This window comes from Gekko japonicus, unplaced genomic scaffold (assembly GCF_001447785.1).
Source record: "Gekko japonicus isolate JY-2015 unplaced genomic scaffold, Gekko_japonicus_V1.1 scaffold4, whole genome shotgun sequence".
NCBI lineage: Eukaryota > Metazoa > Chordata > Lepidosauria > Squamata > Gekkonidae > Gekko > Gekko japonicus.
In genome coordinates, this window is record NW_015165234.1 from 269,546 (window position 1) to 296,204 (window position 26,659).

The 26,659-nt window shown below is 40.2% G+C and overlaps 1 protein-coding gene across 2 annotated transcripts in view; it reads right to left on the minus strand.

The window, feature by feature from the left end:
• Window positions 1-5,999: 5,999 nt before the first annotated feature.
• Window positions 6,000-26,659, minus strand: part of U2AF1 (U2 small nuclear RNA auxiliary factor 1) — a 22,640-nt gene continuing 1,980 nt past the window's right edge. The window contains exons 2-8 of one of the 2 annotated variants that reach the window (XM_015409790.1): window positions 19,851-19,938; window positions 16,791-16,857; window positions 14,295-14,344; window positions 13,201-13,299; window positions 8,766-8,899; window positions 8,541-8,633; window positions 6,000-6,428 (exon numbers count right to left, since the gene is read on the minus strand). In XM_015409790.1, coding sequence (XP_015265276.1) covers window positions 6,275-6,428; window positions 8,541-8,633; window positions 8,766-8,899; window positions 13,201-13,299; window positions 14,295-14,344; window positions 16,791-16,857; window positions 19,851-19,938 — 685 coding nt within the window. In that variant the 3' untranslated portion in view covers window positions 6,000-6,274. Of the gene's footprint in view, window positions 6,429-8,540; window positions 8,634-8,765; window positions 8,900-13,200; window positions 13,300-14,294; window positions 14,345-16,790; window positions 16,858-17,619; window positions 17,687-19,850; window positions 19,939-26,659 lie in introns of both variants that reach the window. The other variant, XM_015409789.1, reaches the window with a different exon arrangement.

Below are 26,659 nucleotides of genomic sequence, written 5' to 3' on the forward strand. Positions count from 1 at the left end.
TTGAAGTCATAGTAGATAACTCACTAAAAATGTCTAGACAGTGTGCGACTGCAATAAAAAAGACCAACACTATGCTAGGATTAGGAAGGGAATTGAAAACAAATCAACCAGTATCATAATGCCCCTGTATAAATGGATGGTGCAACCTCATTTGGAATATTGTGTGCAATTCTGGTCACACCTCAGAAAGGATATAGCATTGGACAAAGTGCAGAAAAGGGCAACTAGAATGATCAAAGTATTGGAACACTTTCCCTATGAAGAAAGGTTAAAACGCTTGGGGCTCTTTAGCTTGGAGAAACGACGACTGAGGGGTGACATGATCGAGGTTTACAAGATTATGCATGGGAAACAGCAGGTAGAGAAAGTACTTTTCTCCCTTTCTCACAATACAAGAATTTGTGGGCACTCAATGAAATTGCTGAGTAGTCAGGTTAGAACAGATAAAAGGAAGTTCTCCTTCACCCAAAGAGTGATTAACACATGGACTTCACTGCCACAGGAGGTGGCAGCGGCTACAAACATAGATGGCTTCAATAGGGAATTGGATAAACATATGGAGCAGAGGTCCATCAGTGGCTATTAGCCACAAGGTATAGATAGGAACTCTTGGTCTGGGGCAGGTGAAGCTCTGTATTCTTGGTGCTTGGAGGGGCAACAGTGGGAGGGCTTCTTGTGTCCTGGCCCCACTGGTGGACCTCCTGATGGCACCTGGTATTTTTGGCCACTGTGTGAGTGTTGGACTGGATGGGCCATTGGCCTGATCCAACATTGGCGTCTCTTATGTTCTTATGGGAGTGGACATGTGAGAGGCAAAAGTTTGCCCATACTGGAGAGTGGCTTCTCAGCAGAAACTGAGAATATCCAACTGTAACTGCATAACGTAGCCCAGTATTATTATCCCCATCTTGCAGGTTAGCCGGGGAAACTCAGGCGGAGAGGGTTTTATGACAACCCTGTGCGTGGTCCAGTGTTGTTAATATCGTTTTGCAGATTGGTGGTTGGATTCCAGATGGGAGGGTGTAGAGGGGAATAAGGTTGATAGTGGCTTTCACAATGGTCTCCTAGTAAAATATGACAGTGTCCGTACATGTGTCCAGTGCAACTTTACATCATATGGGCGCTGTCAAGATGTAGAGCAGAGGTGAACAGGATATAAAGCTGCTTCACAGGAATTTGTGTGTTCAAAATCACTTGAAAACAGCAAGTACCAAAAGGGCATGAGTAACAGATGCTCCAAATAAGACTCATAAAGGGTAAAAAGAAAAGCATAGTTATGTTTATTTACTACTCCCACCCTTCCTCGAAGGAACCCAGGGACTCCTCTCCTTCTCACAACTACCTGTGAGGGTAGGTATGGCTGAGGGGGACTATTCCAAGGTCACCCAGTAAATATAACTGCAAGCAGTGACTGAAATCACAGTCTCCTCAAGCCTACCACAACTCTCTAGCAGACACCAATTATGCAATGGTACCAATACAACTGCCTAAACAATATTGTGCTTAGGAAACAGTGGAAAATAGAGAGGATATTGCGGGGGGGGGGAATAAATTTCTTGCAAACCTCTACAACAAATTAGCAGAATTTTAAAAGGTTAATATTCGAAACAAAACAATCTAGATTAATTATCTACCCTTTTGTACAATGGGATTGGTAAATAGCTGGTTACCGCCCACTATTTGTTTAGGATTGGGCCTGATCATACAGGAGGCTAAGGCAGAGGTAAACCTAGTTGCAGGGGAGAGGAAGAGATTTCTTACCTGTCTTGCCCTTATGTGCACATACATTGCCTGCTGATCTTTCAGAGATCAATGGAGTGACCAAACATCAGGGGATATCTATTGCTCTCCTTTTAAAAAAAATGTATCAGAGCCAGCTGTGATGCATGGAAGGAACTTGGGGGCTGTGCTTAATTCTTCCAATAAGCAGTATGTGTCTCTAGTACCTTTCCAGACATGTGGCCACTTTGGGTGTGCCACTTTGAGAGAGAAGAAAACGGAGTTATTGCACCCTTGGTGACAAGTCTTAAGTCATGCCAAGTAACAGCCCATGTTTGCATACTATACCACCATCATTCTGGGGATTAGTAAATACTACTGCCTCTTTATTTTCAGACTGTTTGCAGCAAGGAGAAACCCACAGGAATTCCATCCACAGAATTAATTTCTGTCTGCCTTTCCCTCCAAAGGGGCCAAGGCAACTTACAAAAACACATTAAACATAAACATACCAAATATGCAATTACCAAAATGTTAAAATGCCAGAGACCGCAAAGGCCTCAAAAGAGCAACCTTCAACTAACATACATCCTTCTGGCACAAGAAACGAATCCCTTCAAAACAGTCCTCTGGTACACCATCCCAAGGGTAAGGGCTGAGCCCTGGCTGAAGACCATCCTACCATCTTGAGGGGGAACAGCAAGCAAGCACTTTCCGCGCTAGCCGTTTGAAAGCAAGAAATTGCAAGTAGATAAATAGGTACCGCTTTGGTGGGACGGTAACAGCGTTCCGTGCACCTCGGCATTTAGTCATGCTGGCCACATGACCACGGAGAAGTCTTTGGACAGCGCTGGCTCTTCAGCTTGGAAACAGAGATGAGCACCCCCTCCTAGAGACAGATTTGACTTGTTTTCAAGCAAGGGGAAACCTTTACCTTTAAGCTGGCTTATGGCTTTTCGCCAGGAGAGGTAGTCCTTTGGAGAGTATAGTTTAGCTAGGGTGCTGTATTTTTATAAAAATTCTCAGCCCCCTGAGGACTCTCTTGTGTCACAATGAAAGCCTTGATTATCACATGAACTGTTCAAATACAACAGTCTTTTAATTCCATTATAGGATTTTAAAGAAGGAATGGGGAGTGATTCTGAATGGATATATGGAAAACCTGGTAGAAGAGAGCATGTGCAGAATATGACAGCCAGTGTGGTATCATGTTGGATTAAATCTAGATCCTAAATCCTAATTTAGCTTGATCCTGGGGTGACCATGGACCAGTCATTCTCTCGGTCTAAGCTACTTTACAGGAGAATAATGTATATGAAAGAAATCAGGTGTAGGCCTGCAATTTGTACTTGAGGCAACCCATTTGCATGTATACATCCAAGCAATGGGAGAAAAAGATGTTTGGGAACCCCCAGTAGCAGTATTTTTCCTCAGTCATGCAATTTACCTCTTTTCAAAGATTAAGTCGCAGTTAGGGCACACATTTGGCAATTCACACAGCATATTAAGCATACCCAGTATTAAGACATGTAAAAAACAAGCTCCAGTAGTCATGCATAAAAATATTTTAATACCACTGATTGTAGTGGACATTTAAAAATTTATAAAAGGTTTTTGCACTAATAATAACTCCAGAGATCTATTCACATTTCACAAATGTGAAACTGAACCTGATTATTTGCCCATGATTGCACTAGGTCCCAAAGTATGGCTGGAAGTGACATCATACAGCAATATTGGTGAAGCAAAACAGGTGTCTGATGATCACTGGCACTTCTTCAGTGGCTAACTTCTTGGGAACCCTGTGCATGCCATCTTGAGTTTGTTGAGTTTTGCCTCAACAAAAATCTACTAGATTCTAAACACTATTGCTTGTTTCAAGCCTCATTTGAATGGGTGCTTTTCTTAAAGCCATGGTTTCATTTTACTTCTTCAATTAAATCATAATAGCAACTCAAGCTGAAAAACTGTATTGGTTACCACTTCATCAGGAGTATTTCCTATGATAAATGAGGTATCACAAAAGCTATTAGATTGGTACATCACAGGCCATAACGAGGAGAAACCGAGTCACCCACAGTTCTAGATTATAAAAATACCAGCTTCAGTTCAGTATAAACACTAAGTGAAAGACAGTCAGTCCTTTCCTTTTAAAGTACCTGTTAAATGAAGTTTAAGTAACTCACAGTGCAATCTTAAACAGATTTGTATCCCTTCTAAACCCATGGAGGTCAATGGATTTAGAATGGTATAATTTCCATCTAGGATGGCACTGTTGGTCACCTAAGCAATTACGGGGCCTACTCCCATTTTCAAGGCAGAGCTGTACTTAGGAGTATTTTACTATACCACTATAGGAAAAATAAGAGTTGGCTTTTATAGTACCTTAGTGTTTCAAAGTGGCTTCCAATTGCCTTCCTTTCCTCTCCCCACAACAGGCACCTTGTGAGTCTGAGTTTTGCTTTTTTATGGGCTGAGAGAGTTCTGAGAGAACTGTGACTGGCCCAAGGTCACCCAGGAGGCTTCATGTGGAGGAGTGGGGAATCAAACCTGGTTCTCCAGATTAGAGGCCACCACTCTTAACCACTACACCACTCTGGGTCTCTGACTGATCTACCAACCAACCAAATACTTGGACCAAAGTTGTTAATTTATAGGATGCCTTTTCTCATAGTCTCTAGGTAGATGTGCAGGCTAAGACTAAAAATCAATTTAATCTGCATACAGGGTGAGAAGTCAGGAATGGTTAATTTTCTAGCAGCTTTATTTAACCAATTTGAGTTTCAACTGTAATCTAGTCAATATGCAAGCCAAATTCATCGTTTAAAGAATGTAATTAATGTTCCATAAACTCAGTAAAGTCAAATCAGTATGGCATAAGACAGCAATAACTTCCATTAATTAACTGTAGGCTCAAGTCTAAAACCTTTGAAATGTACTGTTTAAAATAAGCATTTTAACCTGAAAATGCTAATCATTAAAGTATTGCTATATTAGGAATTCAGTTACAAATTGGCTGCCACCCTGAATATTCTTGTTCAGTACTGCCCCAACTAAATGGAACCTAGTTCTGAGTGAACTGAATTAGCAACAGCACTCTATGCAGACCAGAGATTTTATCTACATAATTATATATTGAGGCGGAGGGTGTCAGAAGGAAGGAAAAGCCCTCACATGTGCCAGTCCTGAGGTACCCACTAGGACTGAGGAAGAAAAAAACAACGGCAGAATACATGATGTAAGGAGTCTCAGGAATCCAAGGCGTCAGCAAGTGTGACTGAGAAGCAGCAGCACCTATGGCTCTAGGCTACATGAAAATCTTAGGTTTAAAGTTTCCAGCCACTGTCATTGCTAGGCTTTTTAGATGAACGATGCTTTTTGTAAAGAAACGTCTCCCCCCCCCCCCACAGTAAACAATCAGAGAAAGTTTTGTAAATTGGAGGGTTTTTTCCCCTTTAAGGGACAAATTTTGATTTGTGGTACACAAAAAGTATGACACTATAGATCACAGAGAATGTATGGCTGCTGTTGAAAATGGTAGCCCTGGGTTACCTCGTTCTCACCATCTAGTGATACAAAATGTGTTACATGACATCCTAGTTTTCCACAAGCAATAGCCAATGAAACGCATCAGGGTAGGAAACCTAGCATGGTGATGTGTCATGTGTTTTGCATTACTAGATATAACCATGGGGGAAAAACCCAGCTATTGTGGAGGTATTGGTCTGGATGGCAGTCATGCCGCTGCTGCAATTTCAAGTTCCAGCATCATTCCGCTGTTCCACAGATTACTGAAGAAAATGTGTTGTCAGCTAATCACCCTGTAAATTTAAAAACTGGACTAAGAACCCACATCGTCCAATTCATCCAAAGATGTCTTATTTTACAGTGATGCTGTAGTAAGATCTTCACGACTCCTTGTCCTTTGCTTTAATACGCCACTTTTGAAAAACAGCTAAAATGGTTATGCATGTAAACAAAACAACTACTAAAATTTGATATGGTAGCAACTAAACTACTCAGGAGGGCCTACAGAATAGGCTTTAAGTCAAAAATTGGATTTATTGTAAATGTCACATTCACAGAGCACAAATCTCTTATTAACGAAAGAAACATACATTTTTATGCAACTAAGCATTCTGACTGATTAAAGAAATGTTCTTTTCTTTAGATGTGCCTAAACTAACCTAAATAAGCAGACAAAAGAAGGAAACTTAAAATGACTTAAGTATATTTTCATGTATATAATATAGTTGAATATGGATGAAATTGTTAGTATATATAATATTTTATATTATATACACAAACAATTTCATTCTTATACCAATGCAGAAACTGGCTGATCTGCAGTACATTGCAATTACTACCCCAGTCGTTTGTCAGAGAAATGATAGATTATTCCATAAGAAACCAGTTATGCAAAAAAAAAAAAAAAAGGAACTGTATAAATACAAATTTTTATTCAGAAGCCCATCTTTTAAAAAAATTTCCATTATGAACTGTTTGGTCAATCAACTACAACACTTTCTAACAGACAAGGTAGAAATGGCATGGCTCAGAATCGTCCCGATCTTTCACGATCTCTTGACCGCCTTCTATCACGCTCTCGGCCTCCTCCTCCTCCTCCACCACCACCACCACCACCTCCTCCACGACCACGATCTCTGGATCTAGACCGGCGCTCACGGGACCTTGACCTGGATCTATGCCTGGCAGGGAAAAAATGAATGCAAGGAGAAATGGTTTTGGATTGTGCATGTAGCAAGATGTTTGAATACCTAGGTAGTGATGGCAGAAACAGAAATACTGAATTTCTTTTTTAAAAAACCTACACAATTTAAGGATGTTACAACTACATAGAATTCCCTGTAGCTTTAACATAGGTGAACAGTGAAACATTTAGAAAACTTTTAGAGTAGTGCTTACCTGCTAGAAAATGTTATACAAACATTTGCTAATATATAAGTCCTGGTGGGGAAAGTGAAATCCCATCTGCCCAAAGCCCCCATGCAGACACCACATCCCCCCCCCACTGCTTCCTCAGTTCTCTGCCTCCTCCTTGCTTCCTCATACTGCCTCTCTCTCCTTCCTCCCCTCTCTCTGCCACCCCCCTGCCTTCTTGCTGTTCATTTTAGAACATTTTTATCCCACATTTCCAGGAACCACTGGAACAAAACATTAAAAGCCAGCATTAAAACTCAAGCTCAGCATAAAATCTACCATAAAAACAGATCACTGACAGCTTAAAAGGGAAGTTCCAGACTAAAACAGTGTTAAAAGACTTTTCCCCCTCCTCCACCAATCCTCACAGTTCTCTTCCCTTCCTCCCCTGGGCACCCCCCACCCCACTTTTGAGTACCAGGTTGTATGGGGTTGCTAGGCAAACCCATAATGCTGGCCTTGAGATTTTGCTTGGCATTTTTTAAAAAAACTCCACTGTCTCACTGTTTGGATTTTTCCACAAATTTTAAGGTTCCCCCAGAGTTTGCGGGGACCCCCCATTTTACATATTTTTAGCGCCATACTTTGTGGCCATGTTCAGATGGTTCCTTAGCTTTATGAATTATTATTGTGCCCCTTTGGCTGAAATGACAGAATAATCTCATCTCTGAAGACTGCTTCACCTGGTTAAAGAGGCATGCACTGCTTCTTTTGTATATTGTAAGAGCCACTACAATTTCTTCCCCTGCACTGCTTTCAAACAACTGCAAACATGATTTTAGTATGGCAACATGTTTTAAAGAAATCAACAGCAGCTAATATTATACAGGCTTAGATCCTGCCTAAACATTTCCTTGAGTGCAAAGAGGATGGAAATTTTCACCAATTCCTCCTTGCTTCAGGACACTTGTTATTCCCACCAAACCTACTGCTGGAGAGTCCATTATTCTTCAGGAACAGCACTTTGGGCTCTTGCAGTACAGAGGAAATTGGCACCCCTACTCCATATGCCTGCAAAATTTCTAAGCAGGAACCCATCCATTAAGTTTTTCCTCCATGTTTTAAGAAGTCAACATTCTTACCAGGAATATACAACCTGGCATACTTTTACAAACAATATCGACTTTACATTGAGACAATCCTTTGGAAACCTGCTTTACTATTAGTTACATTGTGACACTAATCACGTAAGTATGCCTATTCTGCTCCCTGCTACCTTTGATCTGCATATTTACCCGCTACATGAAAACACCCTAATTTAGTTTCTTACTTAGTTTTGTACAGTTTCTTAGTATATCAGCCTGCTGATAATTTAGTGATTTCTGTCCAATAGCAGTATTGAAGTTATTTTCATGGATGTGGCCTGACTGTTAAAAGCTGACATTCTTTATACAGGGACCACCATCAGTACCAATCTCTGAGATCTTAAAAGGCACAGTAAGCAACAGGTTTAGCAAATATCAAATTTGCTGTACCACAACTGAATAGCTTTTGGACCAATAGGTCAATTCTACTTAGCTCTCTGTTAACAATTATGCTCTTCAACCATAAAATTATGATACCACCACCTGTGCAGTAAACAAATCAGGCTGCAACTTCCATAAGAAATTATATGGCAGCAACTTTTCAAATGTTGGACAGCTAACCCTTAGGCAGACGTTATTTGTATTCACTATTAATATTAATTGAAATGTGAGGTGAAATGACCAAAAAGCCATTAATTTATGACTCTACATCAGTTTACAGCATCATCAAGAGACAAATTAGTGAAGGTGGTAATATTCAGTATCACTTCAATATTGCTGCTTGAACCAAAACTGAAAACAAATGAATGTGTTTTTAAATATGCTCTTGGCAGCTTTCAAAACAAAGATACTTACTTCTTGCGGCGGCGGCCATACAGCTCACGTCGCAACTCTCGAGAAATGGGTTTCAAATGCATAAAGTTACAGAAACCTCCCCGTGTACACTCCCTGAAAAAAAGGTAATTGGGCAGGTTTTGAAGAAGGAAATGTTATAGTATTTATGCTCTCTGGAGTAACTTAGTAAATGTTACCATAGCATAGCAAACAATCAGAAAGCACACTAGAAGACTGTTTAATTACCCCATTTCATATTGGCGACAGCAAGCTTCTCTGAAGTCTGTCACAGGGGAGAGCTCAGCATGAATTGGCTGTCCATTAAACCAGCGGTTGTTCAGGTCAATCACAGCCTTTTCTGCATCTTCTTCACGTCGAAACTGAAAAGGTATGTTTATAAAAATGAAGTCTCTCTATCAATGGAAACTAAATCGATGTTCAGTGTAAATTCTTGAAGCAGCTTCCTAGTTCCAGGGCCAACAGTGAATATAGAAAATTACCTCACTGGCCCAGTCAGGTTGATTTACACAGTATGACTCTCAGGGCAATGACCATACAAGTAGTCAACTAAACATTTCTTACAGAAATCGTGAAATACTAATTTGGACTCTCCCAAAATTACAAAATGTAGCATCAAAGCTTTAATAAATCTAAGAATTAGCTTGGAAGTATTATATCAAGAGGATAAGAAATTTTATGACAATACTTCAGGTTGTATCATATGTAGCCTGACTGTTCAGAGCTGAAGAGTATGCAGTCACTACAAAGAGAATGAATTCATTATAGGTGTATGAGGTACACTTTTCAATTCAGCAACATTCTTTTTTAATTATTTTTATTAGTTTTTTATAATTATAGAATACAATTCGAGTCTATTGTCCTATCTTTTCCTCTATCCATTTATACACTCTTGACCATTTTTTCAAATAAACATTTTCATCTTTATTTTTCAGTAACAAACTTAGTTTATCCATTTCTGCTAAATTCATAATTTTGTCAATTATTTCTCTATCTCCGGGAATTTCCTCAGATTTCCATTTTTTTGCAAAAAGAATCCTAGCTGATGTAATTATTAAAATTATCAAACTTTTATCCACATAGCTCATATCTTCTGGTAATATATTAAGTAGGTAACATTCTGGATCTAGCTTTAATTCTATTTCGGTAATATCCGCTATAATTTTCTGTATTTTCCACCAATACTGGGTTTTAGTACACCACCACCACATGTGGTAAAAAATGCCAACCTTAATTTTACATTTCCAACATTTATTGTTATTTTTATTATAACATTTCGCTATCTTTTCAGGTGTCCAGTGCCATCTGTGAAACATCTTAAAGATATTTTCCTTGTATGTAATAGCTTTCATCCTTTTAGATGTTTTCCATATTTTATTCCATTTCTCCATTATGGCCTATATCTTTTATCCATAAAGTCATTACTGGTTTAATTGCTTCTTCTAACATATAGTCACTTAGTTGTAATTTATACAATTTTTGAATAAGTTTATCATTGGAAGATAACCAGATCTTATCTAGTTCATTTTTGTTACTTTAAAAACCTTGGGGTTTATCTTTAGTATATCTTGATTTTAGTTGTAAATATTGCCACCATGATAAATGAATATTATGTTGCAACAGTTTTTCTTCATTTTTCAAATCATTATTATCTTCTAAAAGTGTTTCATAACTTTCTCTATTATTTTTGTCGATTAACGAGGGTTTCATGAATGCCTCTAGGGGTGATACCCATTTTGGGATTCTTATATAATATCTTTCTTTTATAGAGTTCCATATTTTAATCAACAATCCTCTTATTATGTGTTGTTGGAAGTTGGAATGAATTTTGTCTTTTCCATACCAGATGTATGCGTGCCACCCCATGCTTAGATCATGTCCTTCTAATTTTAATATTCTCACATTTTGTAAATTGATCCAATCTTTGATCCAGCATAGAGCAGCCGCTTGGTAATAGAATTTCCAATTAGGAATTCCAGGACCTCCATTATCTTTATTGTCTTGTAATAACTTCCATTTTATCCTGGATTTTTTTGAATTCCAAACAAATTTTCTTGTAATCTAGTCAATTTCTGTGATTCACTTGTTTTTCTTTAAAATAGGAATATTTTGTGCCAAGAAAAGGAATCTTGGTAATATATTCATCTTTATAGTTGCCACTCTTCCCATTAGTGAAAGTTGTAAATGGTTCCATTTCTCTAGGTCTTTCTTAATTTCTGTGAAGAATTTATTATAGTTATCATCTATTAGATTACTATTTCAGTCATTATAATACCAAGATATTTAATTTTTTTGCAGTTTCCATCGAGGATATTTTTTTATTTCTTGAATTGTATCTACTGAGCAGTTTTTTGTTAATAATTTGGTTTTCTTCAAATTAATTTTAAGTCCTGCAAAGTGTCCATATTCTATTATCACTTTCATTAGATGTATAAGTGAATCCTTAGGATTTTCCACTATAAACACTAGATCATCCACAACATTCTGAATGAAATGGAGTACTAACTATTACTTCTACCCATATAACTGCAAGAGAAGTCAACAGATCATATGAAGCTACCCTACTTCTGCTTTGGAGAAAGCATGGTAAACACTGGACTCCAGCAGGGAATAATGATGTTGTCACCCAAAGTCACACATACAGGTAAATGTAGCATGCATGTAGACAAGAGTAGGCAACAGAATTACTGGGAAGAGATTTCTGGGACTCAGCAATACCAGGAGGTGCAGTGATTTCTCCCATAAACAGAAAGATCAAGATATGACAGCAAGATATTTCAGAATGGGATACTAATTTTTATAATCCAGATGTGCTACAGTGAACTCAGAACAATATGCAAAAACTTCATTTTGTAGTTTTAAGAAATTCAAAAGCCTGATGACTATACAAAGATTCAATTTTCACTACAACTGACTTCTTAAAATAATATGTTACCCAATGTGCATAGCAATTAGAAGACTAGAACTGTATATCATCTTGTTGCAAGCTGCCCTGAGCCCTACTTTAGGGAAGGGTGGCCTAGCGAATATAATTTAATAAATAAATAAATAAATACATTTATACAGTTTTTCTCTGCCTTAAATCTTAAGGAGCCTCAAAACGGCTTATAATTGCCTTCTCTTCCTCTCCTCACACTAGACACCTTGTCAGGCAGGTGGGGCTGAGAGAATTCTGAGAAAAACGTGACTAGCCCGAGGTCACTTCATGTGGAAGAGTGAGGAATCAAACCTGGTTCTCCAGATTAGCGTCTACTGTTCTTAACCACTACACCATGCTGGCTCTCTTATAAATGCAAGCATTAAAATCTGATACCAACATGTCTTGAGCAGGAACAAGAGCAGAAAAGACCAGTAAATTAGCTCCATAGCTAGCCTTCCACAGTGGGGTGTACACCCAGCCTCTCAGTCCAGATGCCAGATCAACTGCCCACTGAGTCCATAAGGCCACAGAGCTGACCCTCCAGAGGCCAGGACTATCACAGGGGATTTTTAAGCTTAAAAGGGGGTGGTGGTTTAAAGGGCCATGTCAACCCCACAGTCCGGCTGGGGAATGCTGTATCTCAATCCCCCTCCCTCCTTGCTCCTGTCGTCTGGATGAAGCAGCTGGTCTGCAATGCATCAGGCCGTTTAAGCACACTTTAAACTTTAAAGTGCCATTATTGAAACCTTTACAGGGGATTTAAAAGGGCTGATGAGTTGCAGACCAGCTGGGCCACACTCCCTCCTCCCCCCAGTATCTTCTGGTGCCAGCCTGGAACCTGAAAAACTTCTGAAATTCCAGGAGATAACATGTGTTGCTCTCAGTATTTTGAGAGTGTTTTGAGTCACTTCAGACACCCCAAGTCAAAACACAACATGGTATTTTGAGTTTAATTTTAGCTCAAGAATATCCCTAGATATAGCATCAATCCACAGATAGTCATATTTAATTATTCTGATGTGAGAATATAGATCTGGACACAATTTCTTTTATACTGCTCTTTAAGTTCTTTCATTTCATTAAAGCATAATTCTGTTAGAGCTTTCTTTTTATTATGGAAAGAATTTTAATAAAACACATCCTCTTTACAAAACGATTTGCAAGGAAAAACTAGGGCATATTTAATAGCATTTACCAAGCAGCTCCAATTATGAGTCACACTGAGATGTAAGTATAATTTTGAAAAGTTATATTCATAATAAAATGCTTCTGATTCGCCTGTAGAGCTAAGAAAACTCTTCTGTGCATAAACTGTAATGTGTGGCTAGTATGCAGTAGCTTGAGATACAGGATGGGATTGTACATTTCCCAGCCTAAAGTCTGGAAATACATGTACAAAATCCAGTTAGAAGATCCAAACACAGATCCTAATATTGTAGTAGTTCTACATACACCTCTCCCTTTATGGACTATGACAACAGGTCAGGATTAACTATCCAAAAACATGGTAAAGATGCTCTAAGGACAAACAGAAATCTACTTTTCATAAAGCAAAAGTTTAAAATAATAAAAGGGAACTTTCCTTTGTCTGTTTTTCATGCTGGGCTCACTGGATCACCATTCAAAAATGTTTACATCTTTATGCAATAGAATAGTTGCAAGAGTTCCACATACTTTTTCAAATACACAATGTAGTACATCTTCATTCTGATCAACACATTTAGATTTGTCTTTATATCATACCTTGACATATACATTTCCAACCAGATGATCACCAAGATTATCACAGACATTCATCTCCTCCACTTCACCATATTTTTCTTCCATTTCTGTAAAGACCTCCTGAATTTAGAACACACACAAATAACAATATTAAGTTGATCTTTCTGCAGTTTATAGGCATTACTATACTTATAAAATGATGCTATTTGCTGTAAACTTAACATTCAATCTCATTCTTCTGGTCCTTTTCTTAGCTACAAACAATTTCAAAAAGCAAATTCTACACGAAATTACCCTTCAATTTGTTTATAAAATACTGAGGTAACTTTTACCTCACATCTGAAACACAAAACTTCTTTGTAATCTACTAATAGCTATTTTTAGGTGATGCTACAGTTTGTGTTTGATTAAAGCCTTTCCTCGAATTCACACCAAATGAAGAGCCCAAGTTCTTCAGCAAGTGTCCTCCTGAACTCCCACAGTCTCAAACCATCTGCACATCTATTATCATTTGTCAATCCACACTTCCTGCTTCCACCTATCTTGTCCAATTGTAAGTATTCCTGGAAGAGGCTATGGTCTGAGTCCAAACTAGCCCATGGACAGCAGTTCTGCTCCTGTAAGCGGGGGGGGAGGCTGTTCTACACTTGCTCCCTTCCCTTGAGCAGCATCTCCCCACAATGTATTCCAGGTGGTTCTAATAGTTGCCTGGCTCTCAGAAGCAGCTTTTTTTGGGGGGGGGGGGTACAGAAGAAAAATATGACCAGGGATCCCGGTGATGTCAGGGGGTGTGGCATATGCTAATGAGTCCCCCTAGCTCTTTTTCTACGAAATGACCCCTGGATATGACCAGTGACTCTTTAACTGTTTTCAAGATCTAATGCTATGATACTTCTATGTACCATACAGTGGCAACAAATCATCATCATCATCATCAAAGTGTCAAAAATAGTACAGTTCCTTACACTGACAGAGGTCTGATTGAAACTACTCTTACACTGGTTTTCTTTTGTCTTCAATAGAAGTGTCAGAAGTTTTAATTTCAATTACAATGAATGTTGCTTGGTGTTCATGTTTATACAATGCTTTTCTATGTATTCTTCAGTTTAACGTACCTCGAAGAATTCATCATAATGTTCCTGCATTTCAACATCGCTCACAGCACCTGCAAATACCAAGTCATATTAATTAGAGCCTATCTTCTAACTATACAAAGGACGTTGAGCACATCACAAAACATTCTTAAAGAAATGTCAGAAGAACCATGTACTGGAGTAAAACATATGTAATACACAGCTAACCATTATGAATAAGCCATGAAAAATTCTGCAAGTCTCTAAAGAAAGAAGATCACAGCAATTTTTAAAAAGTTTTATAAGATCCCAATGGAGGAACAAATTTATGGAGAAACTCGCTTGATCTAAATAAACTGATCTGATGATTAGCTACAACTGTTTTAGTTTGAATGCAGTAGGTTTTCATAACCACCTTTGGATTACCAGGAATCAAATAAGGAGCCAGTAAAACATTCTATAAGGGAATTTAAAGTTCAAGATTATTAATCTTAAAAGCAAATATACTAAAAATTTGCTTGCTGGTGTAATTAAAACTGCCCACAATCGATACAACTTACTGAACACATTTGTTATGCTAACATTTTTTCATTTCCTCAAAGTGCTGTTTTTTTCCCCCCTAGTTTGCTCATCAACCAATTTAGCTTTTCACAATTCCCTGGAACAGTTAAAGCAACTAATTCTATGTTGCTTCTTGCCCTTAGCTGGCATTTGCCAACAACTAGTTCACCTTTTCATAAGAAAGCAGGTGAAGGCTTTATACATTTCAAAGCAATATGTATGGCAAAAACTGACGGTTCTACAGCAGTTCAAAACACATTAATGCAATTTTAAAACTAGTTTTGTTTGTGGCCATCTGATAAAAGGCCTGATCAAATGGAACAACTTTAAAGCATCTCCTGTAGTCCTTGGAAAGCATTTAATCATTTCACACAAATATATTTTACAAAAAGGAATCTGCAATATTCTAGAATGGGAGAACTCAATGGATTTTCTTATGCATCGATTTCCACCCATCCAATGAAAACAAAGAAAAAGAACACCAGCCAATTGGGCCTATGTATGTGAAGCTATGGCTACAACTGCCCTACAGCTACTCTGATGTCTACACTATAATTAAAATGGGACATGTCAAATTACATTCTAAATATTTACAGATTGTGTTATCCTTATATACAATGTACTTAAAACCTTCTAAACACCATCATAAGCTTTTAAAAATGTCTTTAATTATCCCAAACTTCCCAAATCTGCTACAGAGAGTTTAATAGTTAATCACTTTCTCATACATGTGCCAATAGCAAAATTGCACTGGCAGTATTTGAATATTTAATTTTTTGTTTCTAAGATAATAATCAATTGTTGCCATATGTGAGTGTACTGAACCTTAATACAACCATTCTCCTGTAAAAAAACTAAATAAACCAAATTAAGCAATGGTGCAGTATTAGGCTGAATACACCACCAGAAGACTATTACTAGACACAACTGATGCTACTGTAGAATATCCTTGGGAAACAGAATAGTTAAACAATGTAAATATTTGCTAGCCAAATTATTTGTAACATGCAATGCTTAAAAAGCCCAAAAGCCGTTGGTTCATTAAGCATAATTACCACTTGACATCAGGTTTTAAACTATATCTCTGAATGGGTTAAATGACTTTAAAAATGATCTGCTTCTGTAACTACATTTGTTTTAGCCGGTGATTCTCTTGGCAAATTAATATTAAACAGCTCCACAGCAGACCGTGCAGCTCAAGTATGCATTAGTTTACCAGATTGGTGGAAATTTTAGCCCATGCCCAAAGTACATACACATGCATATTGTTTAGCGGTGCAAGGAGAAAGAGCACTGCCAACAGATTTTGCATGATTATAAATTCCCTAACATTGCATTGTTTAACTGCTTCAAGAGCAAATCACAGACTAGCTCAGTTCTTTACCTTTTACTCACTTCAACTGGTGTACAGTAGACAAGTAGATTTTTGCAATTCAGAACTGTACAAGCATTAATAATTTTGAGACAAATCACCACTCCCCATCTCCCTCCCCACACTAGATAAAATACCACCAGTTAACAATTTCAGATTTTAAAAGAAAGGAAGTAATTTTAAGTATACTTATGCAGAGATCTCAAATGATTTTAACACCTACACAGCTGGAAAGGTGCTTGGATTAAATATGCTGATGACCTAGTTTTAGATAATAGTAATGTATATTATTAAATATATATCAAGAACACGGAAATGATGGGGACCAGTGGCAGGCATGGGATTGACAGCAATGGCTTAAGGATACTTTTAAAAGTGTTCATTTAAAAAAACATTATATATAGATAAAATGGGAGGCAGCCAAAGTTTCAGAAGAAACAAAATTTCTTGGCGTAAGGGGAATTAGGACAAAAAGTTCTTGAGGCATTTAAATTAAATGTGGTCAGTTTGCTCCATTAAACTAAAAATGGTAGACCAGCTTCAGTTGACACTGAGCTCTGACAATCAAGCCCAGGGAACCAGTGAAGGAACTTGTATGAACTTACAGCGCAAACCGTCAGCAGACTGGGAAGAGTTTTGAGGGTTACGGTAAATGTTCAAGAGGGCAATGGTCTGAAATACAAAACGCAACAACTTTATATTATGGAAAATAAGTTTAACAAGAAACTGGTTTCCTTGTGGTGATGACTTTTAGCGGAGTCTCAGTGCTGAAAGAGAGAATGTTATTTCTCCCCAAAAGGGAAATATGTGCCACTCAACTTGTGAGCATTCTGAATCACCCTAACATTAAAAAATAGAGATTTCACAACACTTATTATTGCATTAATTTAAACTGCAAACAGCACTTGAGTACTGTTTTTGTACTCAAGTACAAAACTGTATTTGAACTTTAAGTCATAAATATCCCTATTACATGGAATTGTCAAGAACAAGCCTCTGCTGTAACACAATTATAATGTTGTCATGAAATCTCTATTCCCTAAGAATGTTAAGATGAAACAAACCCAAATTTAACTTACCGTATATGGCAAAAATGCCTGTACCTTCAGATTTTTTTAAAAAACCAAGATATTTGATAAATGCCCAGTGCTTACTTTTTAGAGGGTAAAAAAGAGAATGTGTTAGTGTTTGAGTCCTCATAGAAAAGGTTCTGAACCAAGACATACAATACGTTTGTCCTTACTGATCACCATTCTTTTTGCACAGCCAAAGGCATTTAGCAAATTCTTGATCAGTATGTAAGAGTTCCGTCACTTGTCCTGTTTGCAACAGCTTTATGTCAGCAGCTCAGAAGCCAACATGATTTTTCTCATATTTAGGAATGGGCTCTTTAACACCATTCTTAAAAAAAATTTCTCCAACTGTGGGACTTACAGTGTGAGCCGTCAGCCGTCTGTGCACTGTTTTGGGGATTACGATAGATGTTTTGAATCAAGATGGTCTGCGGGGAAAAAAAAATAAAAAGGGGAATTCTACTGGCTGCTGTGCATATAATAAGACAATTGCAAAGAGACAACTTTTTCTGAACAGCTTAATATTCCATTTTATTCAAGCGGTATGCTATTTTCTTCTCTCCAGTATTTGCTCAGTGTCTTGAAACACCAATCAAACAACCATATTATGAAAACAGGGCTTGATTTCACCAAGAAGCCGCTCTATTTGGCTTATCTAAGGAAGCATCCTTAGTCTAGATCTCCAAAGAGGAATTCATCATACAATCGCTATGTACTTTGTAATGCAGATTTCTAATTTTAATCTAATTTTAACCCCATTCGGTACAGAGGTTTACAAAAAGTGCTCCACAAAGCCCATGGCGTTCAGTGACATCGTATCAAAAGGTCATAGGCACAAGCAATACATCTCTACTTTCTCTTACGAAGCATTTTCTTGGTGGAATTTCTGTTTAAATAATACGAGTTTCTAAGTGTCCACTTTTTGTAGATCTTTAAAGAAAAAATATCCTTTCAGTCTTTGTGCTTTCTACTTGAAGAATTTGCCCAGGCAGACTTGAAACTTTACATTTGTATCGTTCTTCTTAATATCAAGTAGTCTGAAAAAACAAACCATGTTTAAGTTAGTAATCTAACATCTCAGAGTTTTAAAGTCCATATTAGTGTAAGCTGCTCAAAGTTATTCAAATGCTGTTAGTTTGCATGAGCTTTCATTCAAACTGAATGTACTGTTTCATTAAAGGAAGTCACTATTTTCAGATTTTATTTCTTTTTACAAAACCAGCCAGTGTTAACGCCTAGTCTGAGGCCACACATATGGGGATGACTGCAGTCTAAACTATCCCAGATTTGCAGTGCTCCCCCTGACTTTAAACCTCAAAATTCTATGTTCATGCCACCTAGCAAAAATCTCTAATCATCTCCTAATCCTCAAACAGCATAATCATAAATTATAGCCATAGTTTATCCAGTGTCTTAACATCCCAATAAACACAACTACTTGATTTCAAGTCAATGGGTCACCATGATGTTGAATTCAACTGCTTTGTGTTATCTGGTTTGAAGGCTAGCACAACCTTTTACATATATAAATGGGATATGTGCATCAAGAGACTGTAAAAATGCCAGAAAAAGGCTATAGAAGTTCTGTGATTCCACATTCAGAGGGAATAAAACCCCCTAGTCACTATTAGTATCCTTACAAGTGCAGCAGGAAGCAACATTAAATGTTTAACTTTTGTCACAACCAGTTTAAATGTGAATATGCTTGGCTATATGCTCATGAATTCACTGTAAACAGCAAGGAAGCAAAATCACTAAGCACTGATTTACAAACCTTCACTTGCTTGAAAATGGTCTGCTAGGAACTCTAGACAAATCTAACTTTAATAACTGCCCTGTACCTTTTGAGAAGCTATATTTTAGAATTCTAGAAACAGTATTTTCCAGTGGTGGCACCTGGCCTTTGGAATGCCCTCTCCTTTTAGGCTCATCTAGCTCCTACTTTACAGTCCTTTAGGTGCCAAAACTTTCACCCAGCCTTTTAACATTTAAAGCTGTTTTTACAACATGCTTCTAGCCTGCAGAATGCTTTATAAATATCATTTAGTCTACTGAATGCTGTTTTCATGATTCTTATGTGGTTTTTATGATTATAATTTTACATCTACTTTGTGAGCCACCTTGAGTAAATTTCTGGGGTGGCAACATCTACATTTTCTGAATAAATTTTGTTACTGGAAGAAAATGAGTTGGGGTTTTTCTCATTGCACAGAATTCACTTAGTAGGCAAAAACGGAAGATTTTGATCCCACGTTAAAAAAATTCTATATATCTGTACCAACACAGTTAGGTGCAGTACAGAGTATTAAACATTTACCATACCATATAACACGACAGCAGCATATGACACCAAAGGTTATCACTGGCTGACCTCTAATACTAGAGAACTTAGGGAAACATTTCCTACAACTCTTAAAGGTGAAAAGTATTTTAAAAGGCAGGTGGTACAATAAATTGCAACCCCAGGATAAATCTATAAACAAAACTTTTAGAGATTCAGAAGTTTTATTTCAGCAGATCTGGAGCCCTGAAAGTCATGCCTCCATTAACAGTTGTGTGTGGCAATTACAAAAACAGAAAAATGAAACAAACCTGGCTAAATGTTGGTTTATTGTGCAGTCGAGAACACCGGTCTCCATGACGACATGCTCCAATTTTGAAATAAAAAGAACAGTTGACTCTGAAAGTACAAATCACAAGATCTTTGTAAGTATGGATGATGCCCCCATCCACTTCCCTTCCTCAGAGGCAAGATTTTCCCTCCATTTTTCTTTCTCTTTCTGACTGAGCGGCCCTATATGTTTTTTTTCTTTCTTGAAGAACTCTGACTGTCCCACTCCATCACAGTATGATATTTTTGGCTGTTGGTTCAGTCCAGGGACCTGAAGGAAACACTGAGAGCCCCCTTTAACTTACACTTAAATGGCACTTGAAGCGTTTTGAAATTACAAATTAACATAATATTTTATTCAACTTAAGAGGGGAAAGGTTAGGTAAAAACAAGGGTAAAATTTCTGAGGTAACTCAATATAGCACACTGAAGTAAATCAGTACATGCACAGACTTTAGTTCATATGTTTTAGGCTACTGTGAGTTTCATAAGTTTTTCCTAGTGACTTAGGATCTTTAAGATGAGAGGCTTTTGTTCCAGTGTTTCCCAAACACTCCAGTACACTTTCTCTGAGTATGCATTTTCACTTTAGGTTTCCAGAAGGCTGGGACACTCTATCCAGTACCCAAAATCCTTCTCTAAGCACACCAGTACTCTTCTTGAGTTTTAATTGATTCTTAAGATTTCACAAGGCAGTCTCTAACTACACCAGACCTGGGATCTCTCCACTCTTCAGAGCTATTTCCCTGTTTTAACTGGGTAGGGAAATTTCTTCTCTCACTATTAGATCTATTCCCTTTTCTTGGCCTGAATGGGAGTCTTCACCTAACTACCCACACTTCCTTGCCAACTTTCCCCCAGTTCTCTGTGTATGTTAAACTGCTCTAGTCAGGGCTGAATTCCAAATTAATTCTCCTCAGCATCCAGTTCAGAACGCTTTCTCTACTCAACTGATGCTAACTAATCAGATTCCTTAGAGCAGCCTGTCACTCAAGGCTCTCTGAGGAATTAACCCTTCACAGTTCTTCAGCTGTCTGTACACACTTCTAAGTTTTTAAAAGTGCACTTCATCACAGTATGCAAACTGGAAAAATAAAAGTAAATAAGTTCTTTAGGCAATGCATTGAGCAATGAGGCTGCTTCTATGCAAATCCAGAAATATGACTATTGTGGGAAGTGAGAGACACATATATTTAATACTGAGCATTGTGTTGCATCAAATATTCATTAAATATGTGGGTTCCTCCTTCCAGTCCAGAAAATTCCCTTCTGCTAATTCCAAAAGTAAGACACCTCAATATCTGATAATGATGGTTTCCAGCTGTGGAAATAATAACAGTTTAATAAGGCAAAAAAGATACCTTCAAGATTAAAATTTATTTGCATTTTAGAAGGTGTCATGAAGACTGAATTCAAACAATGTCACAGACCTCTGTCTGTAAGAGGCATGTACTAGTCCTGCTTCCCCACGCACTCCCTCTTCCTTTACGGAAGCTTTTTTCCATTTTCTTGCACAATAACTAAGTAAGCTTTAAAGTATAAATGTACATGTCTATATCACAAAATACATCACGTTTAAATCTGAATCTTTTAGGTTTATCTGTGTAACAGAAATGCTGCAACTAAATCAGCCCTATGTCCCAAGCCCCAAATAATTACTAGAGATATCATGTTTTAGAATGTGGTGTTCGAAGTGGTGAAGAATTTCCTACTATCCCAAATACCCTCCTCAGTTCTGAACAAAGAGTAGCAAAGACCTGCACCAACTGTTAACCAAACCAACTGCACCTGCATTTAGGCCTTAAACTACAAATCCCTTAATTTGTATATGAGCCACATCTAGTAACACTCAGGTACACCTAGGGTTCCCAAGTACTTACCACGATTCGGCAGGGGACACATGATCCCCGGCAGGAACATTCCTCCCTGTAACGCACCATGCCGTCGCCAGGAAGTGATGCTGGGCGACGCTCTGACAATGGGGCTGAAAACTCGATGGTACCATCGAGTTTCCAGCCCCATTGCCAGAGTGTCGCCCAGCATCACTTCCTGGCGACAGCATGGTGCGGCACGTCTGTTGTCCACGCAGGAATGGTCCTGGGAAAATGTTTCCCCCGCTGAATCACAGTAAGTACTTGGTAAGCCTAAGTACACCCAATGAAACTGATGTGCAAGAGGCTCAAAAGAGACAAGAGGAAGTGCTTCTTTATTCAATGAATAATTCAATAGTGGAATTCATTGCCGGCAGATGAACTGATGTCCACAAGTGCAGATTACTTTAAAAGAGTTACACAGATTCATGGAGGATAGGTCCACCACAGGGAAGGCTGATAGAACTCTTTTGCCACCCCGCCCCCCTGCAGGCGGGGAATTAGAACTGGAGCCCCAATGGATGAGATTGGTATAGCCCTGATGCTAAAGAGTTAGGTTAGAAGACTGATTGTGTGTGTATGAATGTTTAGATTGCTAGGAGTTTAGTTTTAAAGCTACCCCTGTTAGAGGTCAGGTTGATAGTTTTTGGGGTAGTACTGTGGTAGACTGTGTTGGTCACAGATTTTTAGTGCAATCACTAGGGATTTTTTCTCACAGCAGAGTAGGTAGTTTGTTGTTAGCGATCAGCATTGAGAATATAAAATTGTGTCCAGCTCTTGTTGGAGGACTAGCATTCAGCTGGCCACTAGTGGTCTGAAGTGTCTACGTCGACCCGCTGTGGCAGCAGTGCCTGAACAGCAGATCCCGGTGCTCATGAGGAGGGGAACGTTTAGCGGTGGGCCCAGGTAGCATATTAAGGGAAGGACGCTGAGAAATAGAATGGCTCGACGCCCTTCCAACCTGCGGCCCATCACAAGGGTTGTTGGCAGTGGGACCAGGATTGGTAACCCCCCTCTGGCATTGGTGTTGTGCAATGCCAGATCTATTAACAACAAGACCACAGTCCTTCGGGACTTTGTGCTGGAACAACGGGCTGACCTGGTGTGTGCGACTGAGACCTGGGTGCGGGATGGGGAGACCGTGGCTCTCCCAACTTGCCCCACCAGGTTTCTCGGTCCTCCACCAATCACGGACTAGGGGGCGGGGGGAGGAGTGGCTATTTTCATTCGGGAGGCTTACTCCTTCAGGCGCTCCCACCCGTGGAGATCACAGGCTTGGAGTGTGTCAGCCTGATGCTGGAAGCTGAGGAGAGTTTGGCGATCTGGCTGGTGTACCGACCGCCTAACGCACCGGCCAGTAGCCTGCCATCCCTGCTGGAGGCCATATCAGGTTGGGCATTGGAACACCCCAGACTGGTAGTCGTGGGGGATTTCAACATCCATGCCGATGATGCGGCTTCCAGTCGGGCTACGGACCTAGTGTCGTCCATGGCAGCACTGGGACTCTCTCAATTCGTATCGGCCCACACGCATCGGGCCAGTCACACGCTTGATTTGATCTTCACGGCTGGGGTGACAGTGGACCGGATTACTGCAGTAGCAGTACCATGGTCGGACCACTATGCCCTGAAGGCCCGTCTGAATGGTCCACCCCAACCCTGTTTAGACGGCGAGCAGATTTTAGCTCGCCCAAGGAGCCAAATGGACCCAGTATGGCTTCAGATGGCTCTATGGGATCTGAGCCCCTGGTGGCTCGTTGGATGAGCTTGTGGAGGACTGGCATTGCCGACTCTCTGCAGCCATCGACAAGATCGCTCCCAGCCGCCCTCTCTGCACTCGCTCTAGGCTGGCACCCTGGTATACCCAGGAGCTGCGGTGGATGAAGTGAGAGCTGAGACGGCTAGAGAGATGGTGGCGCCGCGCTTGTGATGAGGCATCAAGAGCATCTTATAGGACGTTTATGAGATCCTATGAGATGGTAGTCAAGGCCGCAAAGAGAGGATTCTATGTGACCAGGATTGCATCTGCGAGCTCTCGCCCAGCCCAATTATTTAGAATGGTTCAGTCTTTAACGGCTCTGCCACAGGGCAAGCAAAATGCTAGGGAATTGGACATCGGCTGTGAGGCATTTGCAAGCTATTCCGCAGATAAAGTCTTGGCGCTCCGCCGCGATCTCCCCACCACAGTTGAAACAGTCAGTGAACTTGAGGCCCCTTGCACGTCTTCGGTTCTGGCTTTGGAGTGTTTCAGCCCACTCAGCATGGAGGAAGTTGACAGATTGCGCGCATCTCTGCACCCAACCACATGTAGCCTTGATCTGTGCCCCTCCTGGCTCATTAGAGCGGGTCACGAGGGGTTGCGAGGTGCCCTAAGGGAGATTATCAACAAGTCCCTCACTGAGGGACGCTTCCCGGGGGCACTCAAGGAAGCGATGGTCCGCCCTCTCTTGAAAAAACCTTTGGACCCGGCCGAATTGGCCAACTATATTTGCCCTATTTGGGCAAACGTATTGCAAGGGCGGTGGCATTGCAGTTACAGGGCTTTCTGGATGACGCTTCTGTCCTAGATCCTTTCCAGTCCGGCTTCCGTCCAGGGCATGGGACAGACACAGTACTGGTCGCTCTTACTGATGACCTCCGAAGGCATTTGGATCGGGGTGGTGTGGCGTCACTGTTGTTAGATCTGTTGGCCGCGTTTGATACGGTCGACTACCAGTTGCTGACCCACTGCCTCGCCGACTTGGGGATTCAGGAGCTCGCCCTTCAATGGCTTGCCTCTTTTCTCCAAGGTCAGGGACAAAGGGTGGTGATAGGGGAACAGCAGACCCAGAGACATCCTCTTGAATGTGGGGTGCCTCAAGAGGCGGTGCTTTCCCCCATGTTGTTTAACATCTACATGCGCCCCCTTGCCCGGATTGCCCGGAGGTATGGGCTCAGGTGTCATCAATATGCAGATGACAACCAGCTCTATCTGATGTTGGGCGGCTGGTCGGACTCCAGCCCAGAAAATCTGCACTGGGCGTTGCAAGCCGTGGCTGGTTGGCTCCGACTGAGTTGGCTGAAACTAAACCTGGCGAAGATGGAGGTCCTGGGCTTGAGTCGGGGCAGTTCAGGGTTGGGGCTACCTCTCCCAACCTTCGATGGGGCGCCTTTGGTGCCAGCACCAGAGGTTAGGAGTTTGGGAGTGCTCCTGGACTCCTCGCTAACCATGGAGGCTCAGGTGGCAGCCACGGCTAAGTCGGCCTTTTAACATCTTTGGCTGGCTCAGCAGTTGGTCCCCTTCCTCGACTGCGATGACATGGCCACATTGATCCATGCGACGGTCACCTCGAGGTTAGACTACTGTAACGCTCTCTACATGGGGCTGCCTCTGTCGCAAATCTGGAAACTGCAGCTAGTGCAGAATGCTGCAGCCAGGCTTTTGATGGGCCTCCCTAGGTGGGAGCACATCCAGCCTGTGCTGAAAGCGCTGCACTGGTTGCCAATAGTGTACCAGATTTGCTTCAAAGTGCTGGTTCTTACCTTTAAAGATCTATATGGCTGGGGTCCGACGTACCTAAGGGACCGCCTTTCCCCATATGTTCCCCAACGGGCACTACGGTCGGGGACGCAACATCTCCTGGTGATCCCAGGCCCCAAGGAGGCCAGGTTTGCTGCAACCAGGGCCAGGGCCTTTTCGGTGGCAGCTCCTACCTGGTGGAATGAGCTCCCAGAGAAGATCCGGGCCCTGTGAGACCTTGTGCAATTCCGCAGGGCCTGCAAGATGGAGCTCTTCCACCAGGCTTTTGAGTAGGAGCCGCCACTACCTTTACAACCATTACCAACTGGCCCTGTGAGGAGTGAACGACAGCGCTGCGTGGAGCTGACACCACTGAACTGGGAATACCATCTTCAAGGTGCCATCTTTTTTATTGAAGACTGATTTGAAACATCTAGAGCACTTTGTAATATTGTAAATGACTGTTTTTATGTTGCTTTTAACCTATTTTATGTATTGGCATGTGCCCTACTTGTGAGCCGCCCTGAGCCCGCTTGCAGGGAGGGAGGGCTATAAATCAAAATAATAAATAAATAAATAAAAATGAAGGGCAACTAACAATGGTGAGTAAAGAGAACCTCCACATACAGCAGAAACAAACCTTTGAATACTAGTGCTGGAAGGCAGCATCAAGGGAAAGTGTTTGCCACTATGACCTGTTTGCTGACCCTCCAAGACAACTGGTTGGCTGTTTCTGAAATGTATGTTGGACTAGATGGACCACTGCTCTTATCCAGCAAGGGTCTTCTTATATTCTTATCTAGTATGCAAGGTTAAATTATCAGACACATACAGCACAAGTGATTTATGTATTGGTTTTGATACATGAACTTAATGCATTTTAGAATTGACACAAATAAAGCTTCCTCTATGCCTCACAGTAATTGCTCTTGATTAGTGCAGCTTTCTATTGAGTTATAAGAATAAACAAAACCGTCTTACGGTGAACCATCTAGCTCAAGATTGTCTGAAATGACTAGCAATGGACCTCCAATGTCTCTAGCACAGAAAAATCTTTACCAACACCTGTTACCTGGAGTCCTTTAACTGGAGCTACCAGGGATTGAACTGGGTATTTTCTGCATACGAAGCTCACGCTCTGCCACTGAACCAAGCCCCCTAACAAACTAGTACTGTTTATACAACTTCATAGGAAACCTGTTCATCAGAGACTTGTCAAAATGTGGCTATTTTAGCAGACACCAAGAATCTGTGGTCAATTAAACCAGCCTTTCATGGTTCTAAATTATTTATTTCAGGAACAACTATTTTAATGTATATCAGTTTTCTTAACATATTACCATCTCAAAATCCAGAATGGTGTAGACTGCAAAGCATAGTAAATTAAAGCCCACATAAATATTTGAATGGGTTAATTTCCT